General features: G+C 39.6%; 1 protein-coding gene across 1 annotated transcript in view; it reads left to right on the top strand.

Moving 5' to 3' along the window:
- The window catches only part of PTPRN2 (protein tyrosine phosphatase receptor type N2), a 961,700-nt gene that overhangs the window by 372,737 nt on the left and 564,816 nt on the right, over nucleotides 1-24,147 (top strand). The window contains exons 7-9 of the mRNA XM_060248066.1: nucleotides 3,588-3,833; nucleotides 8,480-8,520; nucleotides 9,590-9,972. Coding sequence (XP_060104049.1) covers nucleotides 3,588-3,833; nucleotides 8,480-8,520; nucleotides 9,590-9,972 — 670 coding nt within the window. The remainder of the gene's footprint in view (nucleotides 1-3,587; nucleotides 3,834-8,479; nucleotides 8,521-9,589; nucleotides 9,973-24,147) is intronic.

Here is a 24,147-nt window from a genome sequence, read left to right as displayed (position 1 = left end):
GTAAAAATGTAGACATCTTGGTTTAATCCCATCTGGTTACCTGCTGCTATTTGTGCCACATTGCAGGCTGTGATACCAGTGGGGTGTCTATGGGAGAGGTGGGGAAAAGTGGGGTATGCATCTTTTGTCAAAGCAAACCAGGATTTGAATGATTATCTGCAAGATGAATCATTATTTCATAGTAGCCTAGCCATAGTTAAATAACAGTGGTGTTTATCTTTTAATCAAATTCCCCAAGGAATTTTTTGACAAATCATCTGCAGAAAAAGCTGCAAAAACACATGGGTTTTTAAATCCTTTATACCTGAATGGTTTATTTTCCTCAGAAATCTTTTCATAAATTGTTTCCTCCCCCCGCCCCCCAACTTGCTAGGAATAGTCTAATCAAGTTATTCTGACTTTTGCTAGTCTTTAAAATGCCAGTAGACTCCTATTTGTTGTTTCTGCAATAGGTTCATGGCAACCAATCTGGTATTTTATCCCTAGTTTTCTTTAAGATGCCAGTCACCTTTAACAAGGAACTTATCTTCAGGAGGGTGTTTCTTTTACAGACAGAATCCTGGCAGCTGCCCAGAGTGAGAAAAAGCACCCTTCAGAGAAGGCAGGCAGCTTCTCTATCTCTTTTTTATTTAATGAACCAGAAAGACCCACCAAGAGTCTTTTAGTGGACTCTGAAGTTGGGCCGTTGGCAATTCATTTTCTCCTGTGTGGTTTTCTTTTCCCTTATTTTCATTTTGCTTGAGATTGTGACTGAACTTTGCTTTAGACTATGGAACCTAAAGAAGCAGACTGGAAAGATAAGCCTGATAGAAAGAAAGAATAGAATAGAAGTTGAAAATGAATGAAACTGAAATGGCAAGTTTGTACGAATAGCTTTTTCTCTAGAAATCCAGTTTTTGGCTTGGTGATGCCAGGTTGCTGAAACCAATTTGCAGTGGAGAAAGCCCATTCATTACCCAATAATGTAAAAGCAAAAACAAAAGAAACTGCGCCATTCTTAGGATCCATTGGGATCCTATAGGTGCTAGTTAGGGATGCTTTAGATTAAAGCTGTTTGTGTAGCGCATGTTGATAGCAACTGAGGTAAATTTTCTGAATGGTAGTGCTTACATTAAAAAACAAAGATTTATTATTTAGTAAAGAAGATCACTCCAGCTGCATGGTGAACTAGGCCATGTTAATGGCTTGTCACATGTTACAAGTGACCATTCAAAGTGACTTTCATGTGCCAGATTTACAGAGAAAACTGACTTTTATTCTATTATTTCAACAAATTCAATCTATAATATTAACAGAGAAGAATATCAAGAAATCATGTAGGAGCAAGTATTTGGAAACATGTCCCAGAGTAGTATTCTGTTGTGCTTTAATCTTACACTGTTCTGCTGAAATGCAGTTATGTTAATGGACAGTAATGAGAAGAAGAGACTGTACAAATTAAAAATGAATCTGGAACTATGCAGGGCAATTGCTCTAAGCTAAAATGTGAGTGAGTTTAAGTATCCAGAATATTCCCAATCTAGTATCAGTATTTTGGCACAGTTTATCCAGTTTTAAAGATTACTTTTCTTAACATATATTTAATTTTCAATAGCTTAATATTTCCCCCTTCAGACTTCTGTTAATAACACATTCAGAAGTCTGTTGTTTGATTTTCTTTGTAGATCTATTTCTAAGAAATTCAATCTATCTGCTATTTCTTATTCTGTCTCAAATGTCATTTTCTATTTATGTTCTTTGGAATCATTGATAAACTCACTTCCCCTATTCCATCCACAGTTGACATATCAGACCAGAATGTAACTAAAATTCTCATTTGGAAAGTATTCTTTAGCAAGAGGCAATTTAGTCCAGAATTTTTATTTTTATTTTAAAAACCTAGTATTATCAATCAACCATGAAAAACTCAGGACACCTGTTTAAAACAGTGACTCTCATACTGTTTTGTAGATATTGATGAAATTTATGTTTCATAGTCTTATAGAAGCAACAATAAAAAAAGGAATTTGCATTAATTATGTGATTCAGCTTCATGTTCCAGCCAGGCTGGAGATTGTGTGTTCTTAGCTGAATCTTGGAAGGACAGCCAGAGTAGGAAAACTGATGAGCCCAGGTGTTGCAGATTGCCAAAGTGTCTTTTTTCCATCTTCGCCAGACCCAACAACTGGCTCCCCTTCTGTCCTGTTTGGACTTAGCCACAGTGATCCTTGCAATAGTCACCTCCAGATTAAATTACTGTAACTTGCTCTATGCTGGCCTATCCTTGAGACTGATCCAGAAACTCCAGCAGGTCCAGAATGTGGCAGCTCATGTCCTGTCAGGAACGCCACAGACAGCACATATACAACCTGTGCTGTGCCAACTACACTGGCTTCTGACACCAAAGAACATAAGTGGAAGTTGACATCTGAGACAGAATTTTAAAAGCAGGTAGACCACAAAAGGTAGTAAATTCCATAGTAAATTCCCTGAAGTCTTCAGCATTCGGGAGAGTACTGTATGAGAGCTCAGTGGATAGTTCCAAAAGTGCTCCAAATATATTCGGCGCAAGCCTTGTGATGACTGCTGAAAACTCTTAAGGAGGTTAACACATAGATCCAGGTGGGCAGCCGCATTGGTCTGAAGCAGTAGAACAGATTTTGAGTTCAGTGGCACCTTAACACCAAAAAACGTTTATTCAAGGTATTAGCTTTCATGTGCATGCACACTTCCTCAGATTACATAGAAATGGAAACTAACATTCATATATATTGGCAGATGCCTCTACCTAAATGTAGAGGTTAAAGCATTGGAGGTTAAAGCGTGTCAGTCTCAGTTTAATGGCTTTTCGTTGTCCTGCTTGTCCCCATACCTGGCAACTTGGAAGAGAACTTGGATGGTTGTTTCACTGATGTAACATGGATTTTTGAGTTAATCTAATACAAAGGACTCTGGCCCGTGGTTTTTGTTTTAAGCCACCATGCTGTACATTGTTTAGCCATCCTCTTAATGTGTAATTGCTCTAATACGTTCTTTCCTTTATAATCTGTACTAGCAATGTTAAAGTTGGTTGAATGTTGCTGTAATTGATTTATGCAGTTTAGCTGCTTTTGCAAATCTAGTTTGCAAGTCATGGCATAGGGTGGAAAAAGGATTTCTGTTGTGTGACAATACAAAATGTAGTCGTTTTGTCTCAGAGATATAGTCACATCAAGATAAGACGTACTGGTCGGTGACATTTTATCTAAGGACTGTTGTTTCATCACTAATTTATCCCACATCACCCATTCCAATGACTACAGTTGGTCCAGTGAGATAACTTACCCAATTACTTGTATAAGATTTATATAAGAAGATAATTCCATGAACTAATAGCATTTATATACACTGAATAATTGAACACATTAAATTCATTTTAATAAGAAATGGGGGGGGAATTAAAAATGTATTTTCAAGGAAACATTTATGAATATACTGTAGTTAAAAAGATGTAGATAATCAGATTAGACTGAAGCAAACGTCCTTGGCTTCTCTTTTTCCAAGTATATACTTTTAATGAGTAACCAAGTGTTCATGTTTCTCTGTTCCCTTCCCTCCCTTTTTCTAAGTAATATTTATACAAGATGTTCTGAGGGACTTGAAGAAACATCATGTGGATGTAGATAACTTGAACCCACTGGAGCTGGATAAGATGGCTGATATAATTGCTGATGCCATTGAGGCTGTTGATGCAGATGAAGAAAAGAAAAATGCTTCTGGAATTGTTGAAGAAGAGACATTGGAAAAGGGTGTGAATGCAGATGGAAAAACTGATTATGATACAGGACTAATGGAAGAAGGTTATCAGATGCAAGGTACTAGACTCAGCAGGGTAGATGTCCTCTATTTGCTTTTCTAAAGAAATAAAGTTATTTGACAATCATTAAAACAGCTTCAAACAAGAAAAACCTATCTGGTCATCTTTCTCACTACTTCCTCACTGGCCCTCTTCCCTATAACTTGCTGACATCTTCCCTGCCTTCCTGTCTGACAGCAACTCCTGGCTTTTGCTGAGCTGTGTTCCCAGGGCATGGTACATCTTACTTGCACTTGTCAGAGTAGCTAAACATGCAGATACAAACTGCTTCTCTGGTCTAAAACTATGCCTGGTCATATTGGGTCACAAGTTCTGTATCCCCTCCCCCCCACATAGCAAAATCTGGAAGATGCACAAGCTGAATTAAATGCTCCTCTGCATATTCTCACCTGCCCAATATCACCCTCCCCCCTATGAAGAATGTCTTGGAGGAAAGCAATCCAAAGCTATTTGGGAGTACATTTGCCAAGATGAATCTGCAGATGGTGGAAGAGTTAAGCAGCTTCCTCCAGCAGAACACCTTCATGTGCCTTTCCATTACAGGGGGATAAATGTTATTCCTAGAATGTAATTTTTTTATTTGTTGTGTAGACGTATTCCAGTTGGCCTAAACATCTAATTGATAGTGTTATTCACTTTATGGCTAAAGTATTAAAATTGAGTTTTTCAGCCAGATTTTCATACCTATATACTTGAGTCAGGCCAATTGTTTTCAGGATGAGCTGCTAAAATTATAAGGAATTGTACATATTACGTTACAGAGTATATTTTCCAACTGTCATATTATTTAAAAATTATTTCATATTTATTTTAATTAACTTCTTAATTCATCAGTTAAAGACCAGGCAGGTATTATTCATGCTAATCTATTAGAAAACTCATGGTATTCCAAAAGCTACCTGCTAATAAATGTTTTAATAATAAAAAAATGTGGCAAGAGCCAGGGCAAGGGGTATAAGAAAGAAATGAATCACTGTCCGGGATAAAGCATCACTGTTCCTGGAAGTCAGTAACAGCTAAAGACTAGAACTTTCCATTACAGTCAGCTTTTGGGGTCCTTTTCTACCTTGGCTGAAATAGGCAACAGGATCTTTGACTAACCTTCAAAATCAGCCCCCATAGCTCCCCATTACAGTTCCTTTCTTACATCAGGCAAAGCCCCTGGAGAAAACAAAATTCCCTGAGAGTTATTTAAATACTTCCCTGATTGGTGGATGCCAATTCTTGCCAAACTTTTTACCTAGGCTGATTCAATGAGAATTTGCCCAGTGGGTTGGAAACAAAGTATAGTTTCTGCCATATTTACAAAGGTGGCAAGCAGGATCCTAGTAAATATTGACCAATAAGCCTGTTGGATATAGCCTTTAAACTTTACAGCAAGCATCTTCTTAGTAAGCTGAAGGAGTGGGAGCAGGCTAACCAGGTAATTCAACCAGAATAAGTGGGCTTCAGGGAAGGGCAAAGTACTACAGATCATTGCATGATCCCATACTACCTGACCGTGCAATGTATAAAGCAGAGATGTCAAACATGTGGCCCAGGGGCCGAATCAGGACCCCAGAGAGCTCCTATCAAGTCCCCGAGCAACTGGCTGTCATCTGCTTCCTTCTCCCTCTTGCTTCCTTCTGCATCACAGCTTGCTTTGCAAGGCTTACTCAACTGCACAGGAGCTACAGAGCAAAACCTCTGTTTTCTCCACTGGATGAGGTTTCTCCCTTGGGGAGGAGGCAGAGCTTGTTTTTCCAGGCTCTCTCAATCACACAGCAGAGCTACAGAGCCAAGGCTCTCTTCCTTCTATTGACTGAGGCTCCTCCCCCTCCTGGTCCCCTGGAGAAGGAAGGAAAGAACCAGAGCTTCCTTTGCCCAGTTTCCTGGATCCCATGGGAGAAATACAAAGAAAGTACCTTTAAAACGAGCAAGTGATAATGTTTTAAGCATGTTTTAAGTTTATTCTTCTTTTTTTTAAAAAAAAAATAATTGTGTTTGTGTCCTTTATAAAGTTTATATCTCTGCTATCTAATCTTAATTAAGTACACGCATGGCCTGGCCCAACCCAACACAGCCCAGCCCAACAAGGTCTCATTTATGTCAGATCCGGCCCTCATAAAAAATGAGTTCAACACCCTTGGTATAAAGGGTCCCACAAACACCTTTATGTGGCATATGTGGACCTATCGTCTGCATTTGATTCAGCTGATAAAGAAAGACTTTGGCATAAGCTGGCAAATAACAATATAGACAAACAATTTTTTTTCCTACAGTAAAACCTTAGCAATGTAAAGTAAAAGTAGGCATTTCTAGCTGTCTGACAGAGGACACTCCAATAAGCAGAGGAGTTAAACAGGGATATGTCTAAGCCCTCTTACTTTTTAATCCGTTTCTCAATAGCATCATCAAGAGGTTGACAGAACCAGAGTTTACCCTGTCTTCACTTCACACAAAGAAAATTTCCTCTCTTTTGTATGCAGATAACACAGTTTTATTGTCCCTTACTTGACTAGGGCTTAGAAGACTATTGATTTATGTAAAGAAAAATCCATAAATATTAATTACATCAAGGCCAAAACTCCCTCTAATCTGTGGAGTCTTGTGAGCAAAAATTCTACTTCATGAGCTACTGGCATTAAAGCTGTGAGCTACTGCATAAATTAGTTTGTTCTGGGGTCATCTTTCCTGAGCTAAGACAAAAATATGTGAGTCAGAGCCTAAAAAACTGTGAGCTAGCTCACACTAACTTAGCTTAGAGGGAACACTGACCAAGACCAAGTGGAAAAGCACCACAAATCTCAGTAGTCCATTGGCAATATCCCTATTGATCGATGTAAGAAGTTACCTCCTGTTAAACTCTGTCCTTGAAGGCCAACTTGAAAATCATAAAACCCACAGTTCTTTGGATATTGGGGGCCATTCTAAAATTCTGTTTGCACCAAAAGAAGGTTTTTGATAGATCAGGCCCTGCAATTGTATCAGAACAAGACCAGAGCCCAACTTCTATATGGAGTAGAAAATTGGAGTTAGAATGATATACTTACCATTGTGCTTTACAGGCTATGGTGCTATCCTATTTATTATCACCATCATTTCATCTTGGGCTAGAAACTGTTGCATCCTGTGGAATATACCTTTCCCACCTGACGATGCACTTTGCTTTAGTGTTCTATTGTTTTGATTTGCTAATTTTATTGTATTGTTTTTAAATTTAAATGGTAGGTTTTTTTATTGTTGTTCAGTTTATGTTGTAATCTGCCCTGAGCCCATTATGGGGAAGGGCAGAATATAAGCCTACTAAACAAACAAACAACCTGGAGACTGTTTTAAAATCCTTTTTTGCTTTTTTTAAAAAAATGCTCACTCTGCCTAAGGGCACTCTGTCTTGATGCAGGCTGAACCTGACCTTCCTTCAGTACGGGCTCAGGTACTTGTTGCTTTAATTAATGCACCTGCTGGAATGGCCTTGGGTCAGCCTTAGCTCTGGCAGAGGTTGTCCTTGAAAGGGCAGCTGCTGTGAGAGTCCTCTCAGCCCCACCCACCTCACAGGGTGTCTGTTGTGGGGGAGGAAGATAAAGAAGATTGTGAGCCACTCTGAGACTCTGAGATTCGGAGTGGAGGGCGGGATATAAATCCAATATCTTCTTCTTCATCTTCTTCTCTAATCTAGAAGCTCTGGCCCTTTTTCTGGCCCAAATGGAGGTCTTCAGTGATCCTTCACTCCTCCTTTCCAGCCTTCCCAGTCTTCAGTCAAAGCTAAACTGAGTTCTCAATTCCCCGCTCTTTCTTCTCAGTTGATTCTATCCAATTAAATATGTTTGATCAACCTGTCACTTAAAGGCTATCTAGCTCTGTGAGGCACTAACCCGTCAGTCTGTCACATATGCACTTATGAGCTGTTAAAGCACAGTCTGTCACAGTTACATACATAACTCTAGCTGCCAAGAAAATATGTGCAAAAGCATAATCTAAAACTTAAAATCTTTAGTTTTATCTGCGTTTTATTGAATCCTGATAAAATCTGCATTTATTTCATGTAGCTATTGCAATGTTTTGCTGTTCTTACCTTGAAATAGGTAATTCATGTTGCGATCCAATGCAGAGTTAAACTCACTGAAATTAATGGATTTAGACTGCTAACTATATATAGGGTTGCACTGGCAGTGTCTCAGTATTTAGCATTGTGTAATCTTTAATAAAGACAGTACTTGTTTTAAGTACTGTTTTATTAAAATAAAAGATGGTCAAAACACACATAGTCCCATTTTTCCTCAAATTGCCTTAGCTACAGATCTATTGCCATTCTGCATTTATTTGTGTAAACAATATTTCTTTGCTAGTGGAAAACATGGTATTGATCTTTTTTTATATAGGTGCTAGTAAACAGAGGTAAATTTGTCAGCCATGCTATTGAACTAATTAATATAATGCACTCTTACTGTACAGCTTCCATTGATCTTCCATTAGCAAGCTGTCCAAATGGAGTCAAAGTGACAAACCCGATCTGTGCTTTTACTTTCATCTTTTGGCTACAACTTCCTAATGTTTAATGTACAGAAAAAAGCATAATGTATAAAAAAGCAAAACAGCCTTTGTGTCTGTATTAAACATAATGTTCTCTGCTTTATAATAAATGCTTTTTCAATGTTCTCACAGATGCTGGAACACAGAAGGATAATGTTGGGGATAAAAAGAAGGTAATGTATGTGTTCATAGTCCATTAAAACAAACATGTCAGTCTTGCAAGTCTTGTGAGGCTGTTTTTTAAAAGTTCAATTTTAAGACTCATGGGATCCTAATTCAAATGGACCATGGCACAAGATGGAGTTTTCTGATTCTAAAATGGTCCAGGGGAGCTGCTATTTGCCCTTTTGGAAATTCATAAGTGTAGATATGAATGCCCATATGTTTACCCTGATGGGCAAATAGCAGCTCCCAAGGACTGCTTTAGATTGGGAAGTTACATTGTGTTAATTTGCTTTCTTGTATGCAAAAGTAGAAATGACATTTGTTGGTGGAGGAGTGTTTTCCTCAACTGTCCATGGGCTGTGGGTTTTTATGAAAAATCCAAGTTTGGGGTGCAAATGAATTTGGAGAGGAGGTTGCAGAAGGCCTCTTAACAGCTATTGGTTGGTCAGTCTTTCCATGCTATGCCTGGCCCCACCTTGGACTAGTCTGGCTTCACCATAATTCTCTGAGATGGATCTTCACATTACATTTTTACTGATTTATAAATAATTTTTGAAGCACACAAAGGAAGAAAGAATCAGAGTTTAATCTTACGCATTTTCCCACATGAGGTAAGACTTGAGAGTTCACTTCAGGACAGGGCTGAAAACCAAAACTCAGGACAAACTAGACTGAGAACTCTAGAACCTGAACTCAGGAAAGCCTGGGGGTCATACCACTGGCATTCACAGGGACTGGACGTGGATCAGACAGGGAAGTCAAGGACTCCTGCATATATCTGTCCAGATAAGAACAGACAAGAGTTAATATTCTTGCTTTACCAGATGTCCTTACCCTCTGTTCTAAAACTAGGGGAAATATAGATGCTATAATTCTTATGGTGAACCTAACAGTTGTCAAATATATAAATATACACCCTAGTCAAAGAATTTATATTGCAATAGTAAACATATTCATATATTTAGTATTACCCTAGGGTTCTATGAGTTTTACAGGACTAAATCTGTGAATTGCACATACGTATCTCCTTGAATATATGTTCAGGAAAAAAACTCCAGAAATATCACTCTGTTGTAGGAAAACCGTTTGGGTGCAAAACTACTCAGTTTCCTGAAAAAGAATGTGCCAATGGAAAATCTGCCTAAAGAACCCTTGCCCAACGAATCCTTGAAAACAGAAATCAAGAAGTCAGAGGATTTAGATTTCTCTTCCTCTGAAGAAGTGAAAGCTGGGGTTGAAAATGTAAAGAGTGAAACATTCTCAAGGGAATTGATAGCTGAAAAGAAAACTGAGTTGGAACCAAACTCTGAAGAGCTGACAGAGCGTCATCATTGGATTAAGAATACTTTGATTCAAGGTGAAAGTGCTTATGAAGAAACACAAAATAAGATGGGAGGTCTACAGTTAGATGCAAAGTCTTCTAAAGAAGAGGAATATGGCTACATTGTGACAGAAAAAGAGTAAGTGTCCAAGTGAATTGAGTATGTTTGTGTATAAAATATAAAATCCTGATGCATTTAGATGTGTTTATTTTGTTTGTCAGATTTACATGCTACTAATTTTAGCTCTAGTAGGTTGTTAAGGCAGCTACGGCAGTAATCTATAGAAAAGTCAGAAACATCTATGTCGCAATAAAAGCTGTAAAAGATCTTAATACTAAAACTGCAACAATGGTTTAATAGCCTCACCAATGAGAAAGTAAAGAGTGCAATTAAGACAATTATATCAGGCTGAAAAATTGTTTCTCACAGACCTTTGATGGACCTGTGATCCTGATAGTGCATCTGGAGAAGTATTAATTGTTCTGTGGATGTTACTGTAAGGAATGATGGAACCAGAAATAAGGGCTGCACTCTAATTCACATTTCAGTTTGCTGTGAAGAAGATTGATGCAGCTTGTTGTGCCTCTATATTCCTTTTACTCCTCTCTCCCCTCATGTCCCTCCTTATGTAGAGTGAAAAAAACTGCAATTGAAAACAGGCTTCAGTTGCCCAAGATATTAAGGTGCACCCAAATATGATGAAGTTTGTTTGCCCAAACAAGCTGAAGACCTAGCTTGGCAAGCAAAAACCCTTTCATTTTGCACAAGGCATGTGCATTCAAACATCTTATGCAATTGGAATTCTGGCATGAAAGTGATATCACATCACTGGTGATGTAGCCTGGGCCTTCCTCCTGCCCCTGGTAAATCCCCCACCAGCCAGCTGATCGGCAGCAGGGGGTGGGGCCTGGCAGCAGGGGATCCTCTGCCTCCAGTGGGGGGGGGGGGCTAGCAACCCTAGCCACAAGTGATGTTTTTACTATCATTGTAATTCAAGAATTCCTTGAGACATTATGGAATTTGTACATTTGGTATACCTGTGAAAAAGATGCACACCCTCTCCCCCCATTTTAGGGAACCATAATTGACTTTCCAGCTCATATAAAGAGATTAAACCCTCCCCCTTTCCCAGTACGTTACACCACAGGTTGTGCTTTGTAAATCTGTAAATTGTAAAGTAGCTGTAAGTAATATGGATAGAAGAGACAGGATATAGCTGTCAAGAGCCAGTGTGGTATAGTGGTTAACAACAGTGGACTATAATCTGGAGAACTGGGTTTGATTCCCCACTTCTGCACATGAAGCCTGCAAGGAGACCTTAGCCAGTCACAGTTCTGTCAGAACTCTCTCAGCATCATCTTCCTCACAAGCAGGCGTGTAACCAGGATTTTTTTTAATTGAGGGGCATTTAAATTCCTTAGGGGACAGTTAAATTAATTAAAGTTAAATGGCTAATCAGAAGCCAGGGCAGCTGGCAAACAAAGAGCCAGCTCTCTTCCAATGGGGGCGGGGAAGGAAATGCAAGCTGTATTTAGTAGTGGGATGGGAAGGAGCAAGCTTTTATTGCCATAATTTTCTTTGTAAATCAGGGTGGGAAAATGCCTTCCATAGCATTACCATTTTGAAAACTCTCTGTCCACTAGGGCAGCATGTGAATGAGTGGGCGGGCAATCAGGCTGCTGTTCTAGGGAGGAGTTATGTGACCTGTGGTGGCTGGGTCACATGACCAGGTCAAATATTATAAAAATATTGCAGATTAGTAAGCCCTCCTTATCTTTTTTTCTAGACAAGCCAATGCAATTCTCTTTTAGCATTTTTCAACTTGTAACTGGTATCTTTCTAAAGAGTAACTTTTTTTTCTCTACCTCCTTCTTCAAAAATGTAAACAAGAAGTACTGATCACTTGTGCTGTTTCAATGCAATCTTTCTTGTGGAAATGAGTTTGCCACACAACATGTAAGCGGGGTTCTTATAGCAGATTTTGGGACGTTGTGTCCCGTGAAAATGATGGTGCACAGCCAGTGCCAACCGGATGTCAGACAGGACCTTCTGAACTGTTAACTGCTCGCTCGCTCACTGCCCTAGCCAAGTAGGGGCTGCAATTGTTTGGAAGCAGGGGAGATCTGATGGCTGACCAGTAAGTAGAGAGCCGGTTGCTCACTTGGTCACTGGCACAATTTTATAAATCTTTTAAAATACTTTCTAGCATGGCTTTTTGTGGGGTGAGGCTTTTAGTTAGGGGGACAGCCCCCCCGAAATGCCCCACCATAGCTTCAGAAATATGATTGTAAGCCATGTTGAGACTCGTTGAGTGGGGTATGGATCTGTATGTATCACACTGGTCTAAAGATTCTTAAAAGTAGCAAGAATGCAGGTAAGTTTACTGGCAGATGATAGGAAGAAAGATCTAAAACAAACACAGTTCCCTTATTATCAGGTCCAAGTGCAGAGTTAAAATCTGGAAGAGTTTTAATTTCTCAGATATATGGAAATATAAGCCATATTTTAATACAAAATAACACATGCAGCAAATTGACACTCTGACTATAATGCTAGATAAAGTGTCTTCATTTTAAACAGTGTTATCCCTGGAATCATCTCCTGTTGCCCTATTGAAACTGTATTGTGATTCTGCTGCCTCTCAAGATTTTATTACAAAGCTGTTTTTAATAAAGAAACTAAACCTTTCCAGCAGAAGCCAGTCCTCTACTGGTAAAAGCGGGGTAACATATTCATGTACTCAGGTTAATAACATGGAGTTCTTTTTACCTTGTGATCTCAGATGTGGCTGAAAAAATTGTGCTCAGCAGTATAGTTAGAAAGATGTCAGAGGTGATTCATTCACCGTTGGATTCTGTCTTTTGTGTTGGCTCCAGAGCCATGATCGAAGGAGATATTTAAGATTGCTTCACTATATAGTAAAGAACAGAGATTTTAATTGTGTCATGGAAAAGAGATAAATATTTTCTTGTAGTTCTCAAAGAAAAGATTTGTGATAGTTTAAAGGCTTGTCAAAATGGCAGCCTGCTTGTCGGTAGTGAACAATAGGTTATTCCTGCTGTTTGCAGTGACCTTTCCAATCTTTAGAGCAGTGTGATCCATACAGATCCATACTAAGCATCAGAACTAATCTTAGGGATGAATTGACAGTTTCAGTGTAGGCAGTTGTCTGGCAAATCCTCTCGGGTGCTGCCTCAGCACTTTATTATGTGTAAAACCCACTCAAAATGGGTAATTTCCTTTATTTGATGCTGCTTCCTGCAGATGTCATTTTTTCATTTGCGTAGCATGGATTGTTATTTTTTTCTTTCCGTTGTATGGTTATTCTATGTATTATGATAACTATGAAATTAGTCTGTCAGAAAATGGTGCCCTGATCCCTTTGAATAAAAAAATCCCAAAAATAAAAATTCTGTTTTGTTTTTGTTAGCAATGACGTGAAGGCAGTATAGTTCACTGTGAAAATGCTGAGGAAGAGATCAAAGATGATGTTTCTTTCATTTAAACACAAGGCATACCCTGCCTTCTGGGCACTGAAAGGCCATCCCATCAATGCCATTCCAGGAAAGATCAGTTCCCCCCCACTCCAATTTTTAGCAAAAAAACAAAACCACAGGCTGCTCATGAATTGTGGGCAGATGGAGAACAACATTGTGTGGAAACAATGACAAAGTGCACGACTGGAGATTGAAATGTTAAAAAGCCTCCATGTAGTATTAACTTTTATCACAGAATCCTAGAATTCACTGGAAAATAAGAGGACATCCACATAATTTGCAGAGTAACTCTAAGCCTGTTTGGACTAATATTAATGCATACATGATCAACCCTAAATAAATTTACTATTTACACTTGTTGATATTTGCAAGAAGCATGACTAGTATATGGGAGTTTGGGGATGGGGACAGGGACATCAGCATGACTGTGACATCACTTCCAGGGAAAACTGGGAAGTGATGTCATCCCCCTTTAGGAATGGACATAAATTCTTTGGTAAAAATGTAGAGTTTCCAGTGATACCAAGAGAGTCATGATGTCATTTCTGAATTTTCCTTGGAAGTGTTATACTACTGTTGTACCAATGGTCATTTTTAAAGTTTATTTTTCTTCCACAAGCCAATAGAGTAGAAGTGGACAGTGGGATGCCTGGCAATCCTAGCTTAGTCACTGGCAAAGGCCACTGTGTATGATAGCTTTCTGATCCCAAAAATCAAACATATATATTTAATAATGAAATTGTTTGGTGGCAGTAATGATAAAGCCCACAGCAGTGATTAGTTTTGTTTCCCTAATGTCATGGAAAGTGAGAGGGAGATCAGGTAGGGCAGACAGAAGCAGAGACAGAAAAAGAAGGGACCTGGGAAAATAGGAGAGAAGTGCCCTCTAAAACAACAAGCCAAGGTCAACTAAGGGGGCAGGCAGGGAGAAGGGAGGTTCAAAAAGTAATACAAAGAAATGGAGGAAATGGAAAACAGCTAGGATGCGCAACTACAAAGGTGAAGGAAAACAGAGAGGGAAATTTGGTAGAGAAAATTACCTACCTCACAGGGTGTCTGTTGTGGGGGAAGAAGATAAAGGAGATTGTAAGCTGTTCTGACACTCTGATTCCGAGAGGACAGGGTATAAATCTATGGTGGTGGTCTTCTTCTGGCTAGGAGGCTGCAGAAGCAAAGGAGGCTGAAGTTCCCATAATGATTGGAAGTAACCAATGGAAACTTTGAGCCTCTTATCCTCTGGAATCTATAGAAATGTCTAGTAGTGTTGTGCTATGTACTTTACTATATTGTGGTAGCTTTTTTGTTAGCTGAATACATGTTATTTTGTTTACCAAAGACAAAGTAAATCAGTCCTTTTATTAATCCATGTGAATTAACAACACCTTCTCCTCTTACAGCAATTAGAGAGGAACTAATTAGAGGAACTATTTAGAGGAACTAATGAGAGAAGAACTATAACTCATATTATTTGGATCTTCCAGAAAGCATGGAAGTTGGAGTGGTGTTACTGGGAGACTCACTTCATTCTTACTATTTTGCAGTGTTCTGGGAATGATGTTTGGGAATTCCTAGACTTGCCTCTTTAAATGCTTTCTCCAAGCCCTGCTGCTGGTGCCAGTGTGTCTGCTGACACAAGCCACATGAACCCACCTGGGAGGTTTGTGGGAGGTTTGTTGGGCTTATGAGGGTGAGATCGCGTGAACCAAAGCTCGTGAAACATGAATTGGGTCCAGTTTGACAAATTTCGGTTTATATTTGGTTCATTCTAATCCCTAATAATAAAAGTGTCAGAGTTACTTCCACCGTGATAATAAACCAAATATTAACCAGATCCATATGATTTTCCTGTCTGTCCCATCCATGCACATTTAGGGAATTGTCCCAGTTGCAGAAAGTCTCTCTCTCTCCTTTTTTTTTTTTTTACTACCAGGCAAGCCCTCCGTATGTATAGCACACTTCCTTTGATATACCCAGTCCTTGCCTGCTCCCAAATATTTCCCATTATGACCATATAACTCAGACTAGATTAAAAGAATTGAACTTTACCTAGGATAATTTTTCTTGTCTATTAGTCTGATCAATTAGAGGTTCTCAGCTAGCAGCCTGAGGGCTGGCTGAGACTCCTGAGATGAATTTGCCTGGCTGCCCCTCAGTACCTTAGACTGCAGGTCAATGAACAGTTTTCCATTATAGGAAATCAAGTAGAAAGCTTTTGGTCTCTATTATATTATCAAAATATATTATTGCTAAATTTAAAAGCGTATATATTGAGTTTTGATTAAATGTTTCCTAACTCTGTCCTGTGAGCAACTGGTGTCCAAAGTTTATGGGGCCCCCCATAAGAAACTGGATCACCCTTTGCTAGCCTATCCTTTTAAAACATCTTACAGCGCAATGGACAGTTAAATGTTTTCACTGTGCTTTCCTTTAGTGGTGATAGTTACATGTAACATAAAGTTCTAAGGGCAAGTGTACCTGATTGCCCTGATCATTGCAATCACTTTTCTTGTCTTCATCCATGACAAATCCCAACTTGTGGTGAATTGGTTCATTAGACTTGTTTGCTTCAAGCAATAGCTGTGGTTTATGTACACTGCCATTCATCCCAGGAGAAATGTGGCTGCTGTGATCAGAGCAATCATGTGCATTGGCCCTTAGAGTCTTGTTGGCCCTTGCTCTATGCTTCACATGAATAGAAATAAATCATAGAATGCAAAGGAAAATGCTGTGAGTGAAGTCCTCTATTATTTCCTCTTTTAGTTCACGAAGCAAGCCGGCATTGTAGGTGGAGCTAGCATGTGTTTGAAGTGAGAATCCCAAGTACAGCCTGCCTTGGTGTGGTGTCACATTTCCATAATAGCTCTGGAGAGCTGATCCCTCCTTCCCTCCTGCATTCCTGTCCCCTTTTCCATGATATGTAATCTCCATTGACCTTCATACTCTGACCACTGAAATTGATTTTTGCAAAGTGTCATCTGCTTTATAAATTGGTCTGGAGTTGAGTCTGTCTGAGTTAAAAGGCTTAAATTTCACATCTATTTGTGGTAGGAACGGAGGAAAATGAAGGTAGAAGCAAAAGAATGTGGCAAGCAGAGATTTGCTGTCTTGTCAAAACAGAAGTAAGCTTATGAATGTTCAGTAGCTAATAAAGCCTTAGAGAGGACATGGCTGGAGAAAAATGGATTGGAGTCAAATGGTAGCTAAATTGCAGAGTTCTTAAAATCATTACCATAGCCTTGTTTGAGATCTTAGGTAATAGCAGTCTAGCTGTGGCACAACTGAACTCTGCTATGCAGTGGGGGGAGGGCTACAAATCCAAATAAATAAGTCATCAAATATAGTTCTTGATTAAATGTGAATGACTGCATCCAATAACCCTTTTAACTTTTTAACTTTAAAATGTATTGAGATTTAGCTAGAGTAGAAGACATGACGTTGTATGCGGATCAAGCTAGGAATCATTTGCATTTTTTTGTTACTGTAAATTAAGAGTTAGGTGAAATCTTAGTTGTATAACGAAGTTGATGTTTTGTGACAGGCTTCTTTTCATCACTCTTATCTGGAAGCTATAGTCAGTGGACAATACAAAAACTGCTTGCTCACCGGCACATGTTCTTGGGGATGTCTTGCACTGGCAAGTCATTGTGCTGATGCTAAATTGGAAGTTCAGGAAAAAGTGTCTGCAAAACAATGTTGGGCAGAATATAAAGAACTGAGTAAGCAGCATAGCGAACATTCAGAACTGAGCAGCATATAGTACAGTTCATGGTATTGGAATTGAGGCCCTTTCAGAAAGGCTTTGTTGGTATGGAAAATATCATGTTTAAAACCAATTCAAACCAAATATTTCTCTCATATGCATGTCAAGTGTTTGTAACAGTGAATATACACACCAATATTGTGCTTCCATCATTGTGAACAATGCTTCATTTTATGTGACCTAATGATCAGTTGTAGAGAAAGGGGCAAGGTATCTACACAAGCGGAGAAAATATCAGTGCAAGCTGCATGACAGAGTGAATGTGCTCCCTTGATGCTCCAGAATGCCAAACGGAGCCACCAACATGGAGCTCCTTGAAGCTATCACATCTGCTACTGAAAGCAGGCTCCTTTATGTATCAACCACTCTCTAATTAACCTACAAAGGCCATATTTTATTGTGTCACAAGACTGAACCCGCCAATTCTCTGAAAAATAAAATACTCATTCCAGCAGCCACCTCTTGGTTATGATGATCTCTAATCTTTTAGTGTGTCGTCAAGTGGTTTCTTCCAATTTACAGTGACCCTATGAATGAATGAACTCCCAAACATCCTGCCTTTAACAGCCTTGATCAGGTCTTGTGAACTGAAGGCCATGGCTTCCTTGATTGAGTCAATCCATCTGATGCTGATTTTTCCTCTGTTCCTACTGCCCTTGACTAGCATTATTGCCTTTTCAAGTGAGACTTGTCTTCTCATGATGTTAGCAAAGTGCAACAGCCTTGTTTCAGTCATTTTAACTTCTAGGAGAGAATTCAGGCTTGATTTGATCTAGAACGCACGTATTTGGGGGGATGTTGGTGGTCCATAGTAAAACTCTCCTTTAATGCCATATTTCATATGAATCAGCTTTCTTCACTGTCCAACCTTCATATCCATACATAGTAACGGGGAATGCTAAAGTATAAATTATTTTGAATCTCATCTGCAGCCGTACTTTCTTGCTCCTTAGGATCTTACACCTAAGAGACCCAGTGTACACCTAAGAGAAATAGGGTTGCCAAGTCCAATTCAAGAAATATATGGGGACTTTGGGGGTGGAACCAGGAGGCTTTGGGGGTGGAGCCAGGATCAAGGGTGTGACAAGCATAATTGAACTTCAAGGGAGTTCTAGCCATCACATTTAAAAGGACAGCACACCTTTTTAAATGCCTTCCTCCCATAGGAAGTAATGAAAGATAGGGGCACCTTCTTTTGGGGCTCATAGAAGTGGACCTCCTGGTCCAATCATTTTGAAACTTGGGGGGTATTTTGGGGAGAGGCACTAGATGCTATACTGAAAATTTGGTGCCTCTACCTAAAACAACAGCCCCCCCCCAGAGCCCCCGATACCTCCAGATCAATTCCCCATTATACCCTATGAGAATCAATCTCCACATAGGGAATAGTCTCCCCCCCCCATTTCTGGTGACTCTGAAGCGAGGGATTGGTGTCTCTACTCACAAGTTGCTGCCAACTTCTTCAAAGTAACACAGACACATCACCCAAAGAGGAAGCCTTTCCAGTCGGAGACTGAAGCCTCCGGAGGTGGAAAGTCACATGGTGGCTGTGGGGGCAGGTTTTCCCCCCACCGGCCAGCTGACTGGGGGCGGGAAGGAGCCTGGGAAAGCGGGAGAACCCCCGCTGGGACCTGAGGATTGGCAAGCCTAAAGAGAAACAATGCAATATAGTGGAGATGAAGAACAGGGTTTGATTCCCCACTTATCCTCATGAAGCCTGAGGGGTGCCCTTAGGCCAGTTATAATTCTCTCAGAACTTTCTCTGCCCCACCTACCTCACAGGGTGATTGTTTTGGGAAAAGGGAGGAAAGGTGATTGTAAACTACTTTCCTTAGGGCAGAGAAAAGCAGGGTATACAAACTACTTCATTTTTTCTAGTTTCTTCAAGAGTAAAGTAGAAGACCCCAATTCAATCTACAGTGAATATGCTGAATTAATTGTGAAATATATATGACTGCAGTTCCAGTATAAAAATAGTAAATTATATTTGATAAATATATCCAACCTTCCATGGAGATAGATCAAGATGGGTAGCTGTGTTAGTCCGTCTGTAGTAGTAAAAAAGAGCAAAAGTCTAGTAGCACCTTAAAGACTAACAAAATTTGTGGCAGGGTAGGAGCTCTCTCTGTAGCACTGCTGAAAATTAGCATTACCACAAATGTTATTAGTCTTTAAGGTGCTACTGGCTTATACCCAACCTTGTATTTAAACAAGCTCATGAACCTCTTTGCTCTCATACCTGTTTTATGTGGGATGTTCTACAGCATTACAGAAACTTTAATACAATAATTTTAACTAATGGTGTTATTAGAACTCAGCAGAACAAAGAGACAGATATAAAATACTTTGCTTCAAATATAAAAACATATATTACATTGTAATATCATCACTACAAAATATTTCCAATCTCAGTTTATTAATGCAGGATTTGTGGTTGCTGCCCCTACAGTTCTGAACTTTTGAGTCTTTCACCTAACTAACTTCCCCTATTTATAACATGATTTTTATTAGGGATAAGAGAAACTGTTCTGACTGCAAACCAGAGATGCACCCTTCTGGAGATATGGGGAGGACGGGATCCTCAGTGACCCCACAGTGCCATAGTGTCCATCCTCCAAAGCACCCATTTTCTCCAACATAATTGTAGTGTGAAGATGAGTTATAATTCCAGGGGATTCCCAGTTCTCTGGAGGCTGGCATCCCTATGTTTTCTTAATCCAGAGGGCCATTGGCAAGCTCAGGGAAATAGCATCCATGAGAGCCAGTTTGGTGTGGTGATTAAGTGTGCGGACTCTTATTTGGGAGAACCAGGTTTTATTTCCCACTCCTCCACTTACAGCTGCTGGAATGGCCTTGGGTTAGCCATAGCTATCACAGGAGTTGTCCTTGAAAGGACAGCTGCTGTGAGAGCCCTCTCAGCCCCACCCACCTCACAGGGTATCTGTTGTGGGGGGAGAAGATATAGTAGATTGTAAGGCACTCTGAGTCTCTGATTCAGAGAGAAGGCGGGGTATAAATCTCCACTCTTCTTCTTCTACACCAGAGCCCTGCAGCACACAAGGATTATCTTTCCAAGGGAGTGGAGCCAATTATATTTGAGGCATAATATTAAAGTATAACATTTTTGCATACAAAGCTGATGCTAGTAAAACTTACAGTAAAAAAAATTGGGAAAATAGGAATAAATAAGAACCTCTTTTTAATATCATGTTTACTTGAAAATATAAGGAATGTATTCTGTGTCACTATTCCCCACCCCTTTCCTCCTTTGTGTTTTGCTTTACATCTTTGTCTTTCTTATTTTAAGTGATTTAAGCCAAATATATTTTTAAAAAATTATGAGAGATAAAAGCTTCCGCATACACTGTTGTTGGTTCACTATAAATTATTTGCTAGTCTTCAACTTTTCTACTGGAAATATGTTTTGACTGTTGGTGACAGAGGGAATGTATTAGAGAATAATGGAGTGGTGCTAAGGAGTGTTGTTTCTGTAATGAAACACTGAGTTACACAATAATAACCCCTGGGCAGAATGGAAAATGTATTTTAAGAAAATAAATGGTGACTTTAGAGATTTTTTATTGAGCCTGCTAAAGAGTGATCTTATATATAGTGAGTGACAGAGTTTCCACAATATCACAAAATCAATATGTGAATATTATTTTCCTTCCTTTTGTATATTTTCTTTTTCTCCATCTTCTTCCTTTAAAAAGATCTGAATACTGGTCTTGTTGGTATAATTGGAACAGATCAGATGTTGAAATTAAAACAAGGCAACTGTTGAACTTCTGTTCAGTTCACTTTAGAAATATTCATTATTTATTTATTGACTTTATTTATAATCCATCTTTCTTGCTGAAACAAGGCAGATTACAAAATTTATAAACAATGCAACAAAACAGTATAAGATGTACAACAAACTGTACAATACAACTGATTGTGAAATTAGAAAACAATGTGAAAAAGTTCAGAAACTGAATTTAAAAAAATAAGATAATGCAGTGCAATTAAGATCATACCAACAATAAACAGTGGAATAAATTACAACCCTATTTCCTTGATAACAGCACTCTCCCAAACAATTCTATTTTTCTACAACTCCATTAGCATGCCCTTCTGAACTATTCCATTTTATACACCACATGTATGATGTGCTATGTACACTGTATGGTCATTACTTCAGACAAGAAATGTGGCATAAAGTAAATGTTTTTTTAGCTATTTAGCAGGAGGATTTGTATAGTCACTTGCCAGTAGAAATTTTGATAAAATCTCAAACACAGAATCTACAATATTAATTAGGGTTGCCAGGACCAACTCAGGAAATACCCGAGAAGTTTGAGGGTGGAGCCTGGAGACTTTCCCATTTTCTAAAATCAAAAAGCAGTGCATTTTCACTGAATACAGTCTTCATTTTCTCATCCTCTTTTTTTGCCTTCAAAGGGTTTCTGAGCAGCTGCATTTCCACTACATGAAAGTGTATTTTGTCATACTCCAACAATCCCTTCCCAAACACTAAGTTTGCAAGTTCACGCTTTTGTGATATCACTGGGGAAACAGTATAAATGACTTTACTTACAGGAGTTGCTGAATGTAACAAATCTGCTTATTTCAACCAACTTCTTCAGACTAACACAGAAAAATGAAAGTAAGGAAGAGAGCAGTCTAGGGGTTGGAGTTTTCCTCCATCTCATAACCAAGTTCTTGTTAACTCTTTACTATCCATTTCACTAGATACACAACTTCTGAAACAAATGCAAAACAGAGAGATCATGCTCTCTTCCTCTCTCATGCAATTACTGGGAAGAGCCACATGGCTGGTGCCAGCTTGCCCCCACCCATGCAGCTTTTATCCTGCTGAGATTTAAAGGCATGCACACATTCCCAAACACAAAGAGTTTGCAAGCTCCTTCTAAATTGTCCTGCTGAAATTTAAAGGCACATGATGACTGTTAGAGTGGGTCTTCCCCCTGCTGGCCAGCTAGGTGGTAGCAGGGAGGAGCCTGCAAAACCAGGGCATCCCCTGCCCAGACCTGGGGCTGGGAAGCCTTAAACTGGGGGATCCCCCAGCAGGACCTGGGGCTAGCAAGCCTAAAACTAGATATTAGTACTGTGACTTTTGATGGGAAAAAAAATCCACTTTAAACTCTTCTTTTTCCTCCTCCTAGCATATGACATAAAATATGACCTATGGTTAACTATTTTTGAGCAATACTTATTTCTAAAGGCTTGTTTGGGAATTAAAGTTTTGATTACTGTCTGGTGTAGGGATTGCTGGGCAGCTGCCAGGGCCTCATGTCCTTGGAAGGGCTTACTATTGTGCAGCAACAGTGACTACAACCATCTCTCTCTCTCTCTCTCTCTCTCTCTCATTGGAAAGACCATTTATACTCTCCCTTTCTCCCCATTTGGGAGAAGTTTACAACCAAAGCTTACATCATTCTCTTGTCCTTCATTTTATTCTCACAACAGTTCTGTGAGGTAGGCTAGGCTGAGAATGTGTGACTGGCCCAAAGTCACCCTGCAGGCTTCCATGGCTGAGTGGAGATTTGTACCATTGGATCTCCAAGGTTGTAGTCTGACACTCTTACTACTGTGCCTCACTCATTCTCACACTGGCCTGCTACTTTTCCTCTGTCCCTTGGCATGCATGTCAACATCACTGGCAAATGTGTTTGCTTTTTCTTTTTGTCCCATCTGCTTCTCCGGGCGGCGGAGGGGGGGGGGCAGGCAGCAGTACCAATCCACTATCTACTCACCTGCTCAAAGTAATAAGGATGGCTCCTGCCAACTAGGGAGAGCAGGCATGCAAGCAGCTGTTGCTGCTCCTAACAGAAGGCAGGCAAGTGAGAGGCAGTGGCAACTAAGAGCAGCAGCCACCGTTCGCTCTCTACCCTCTCTATCTGTGCCAAAGTTTCTTGGGAGAGGGTCTATTGGATAGCATCCTACTGAGAGCCCTCCAAACCTGGAATTACCTCTGCTGAAATGAAAAATAGTTGCATACCACAGCCAGGCATTGTAGTATATGTCTGCAAATGGTATCACAGCACAACGAGGATATCATTTCTGCTCAATTGTAAATGTAACATAAGAGTTTTTGAGGATTTGTTACCTGGCACTACGGGACTGTAGTAGTCCTCTTCGATTGTGATTTTTGTAGAGAGGAACATCAGCACATGTGCTTGTATGTCTCTTTAATTTGCACTTGCTTGTATTCCATGAGGTGACTAGACACCACAGCAGTCAGTGTAGTGAAGCAGTAGTGCTGAAATCATTCCTCTTGCCTGTCTTCCTGAGGGTGTTTGAAACCCTGTGGATTTTAGCACCAAAATGCTCTGATCAGTTTTGCCACTATTGCTTTTGCAACTCATTTTGACATTCACTTTTGATTTTGTAGCCTGCAGAATTACTATAGTTATGAACTTTATGGTGTACAAATGAGAACAAGGAAATGCCACTAACATGACTTCCTTGCACCTCCGGGTAAAAACACCATTACGGTGTTTTAACAAAACAAAACAAAAAATCAAATCCTCCAGCTTCTGACACCTCATCCCCCACACATTTGAACCTCTGTCCTCAGGAGTGATGGATCTAATTAACACACAAGCCCCTGAGTCGCTTTGACAGCCTGCTTTCGTGGCAACTTGTGAAGAATCAGAGTTCTGCCAGCCCTTGAAAATCAAGGGTAACTTTTTAATGAATGATCCAGGTTACTCTTTTCCTGCAAAAAAATACTCAAATTCCTTATTTTTAAACACATACACAAAAACATCACTTTTTTTTTAACTACCTGCACATGCATACATTTAAAAGATGCCTGGAAGGGGAAAGCCATTTCTGTGTATATGACAGAGTGTCCCTTGAGTATTTTTAAGGTAGGGGGCTATATGAGATTTGAAAGGAAACAAGAATGTCGCTCTGCTAAATAGGATCCATATGAAAGATCTTCTTATATAAATAGATATACAGTCTGGCCACTGTATTTGTTTATTTTAAAGTGCTTTAAACTAAGCGTTGAGAGCAACAGAGTACATCGTGGTAAAGGAAATGCAC

This window comes from Heteronotia binoei, chromosome 10 (assembly GCF_032191835.1).
Source record: "Heteronotia binoei isolate CCM8104 ecotype False Entrance Well chromosome 10, APGP_CSIRO_Hbin_v1, whole genome shotgun sequence".
Classification (NCBI taxonomy): Eukaryota; Metazoa; Chordata; class Lepidosauria; order Squamata; family Gekkonidae; genus Heteronotia; species Heteronotia binoei.
The sequence above is the reverse complement of the archived record's forward strand: the minus strand, read 5'-3'. Positions and strand labels throughout refer to the sequence as shown.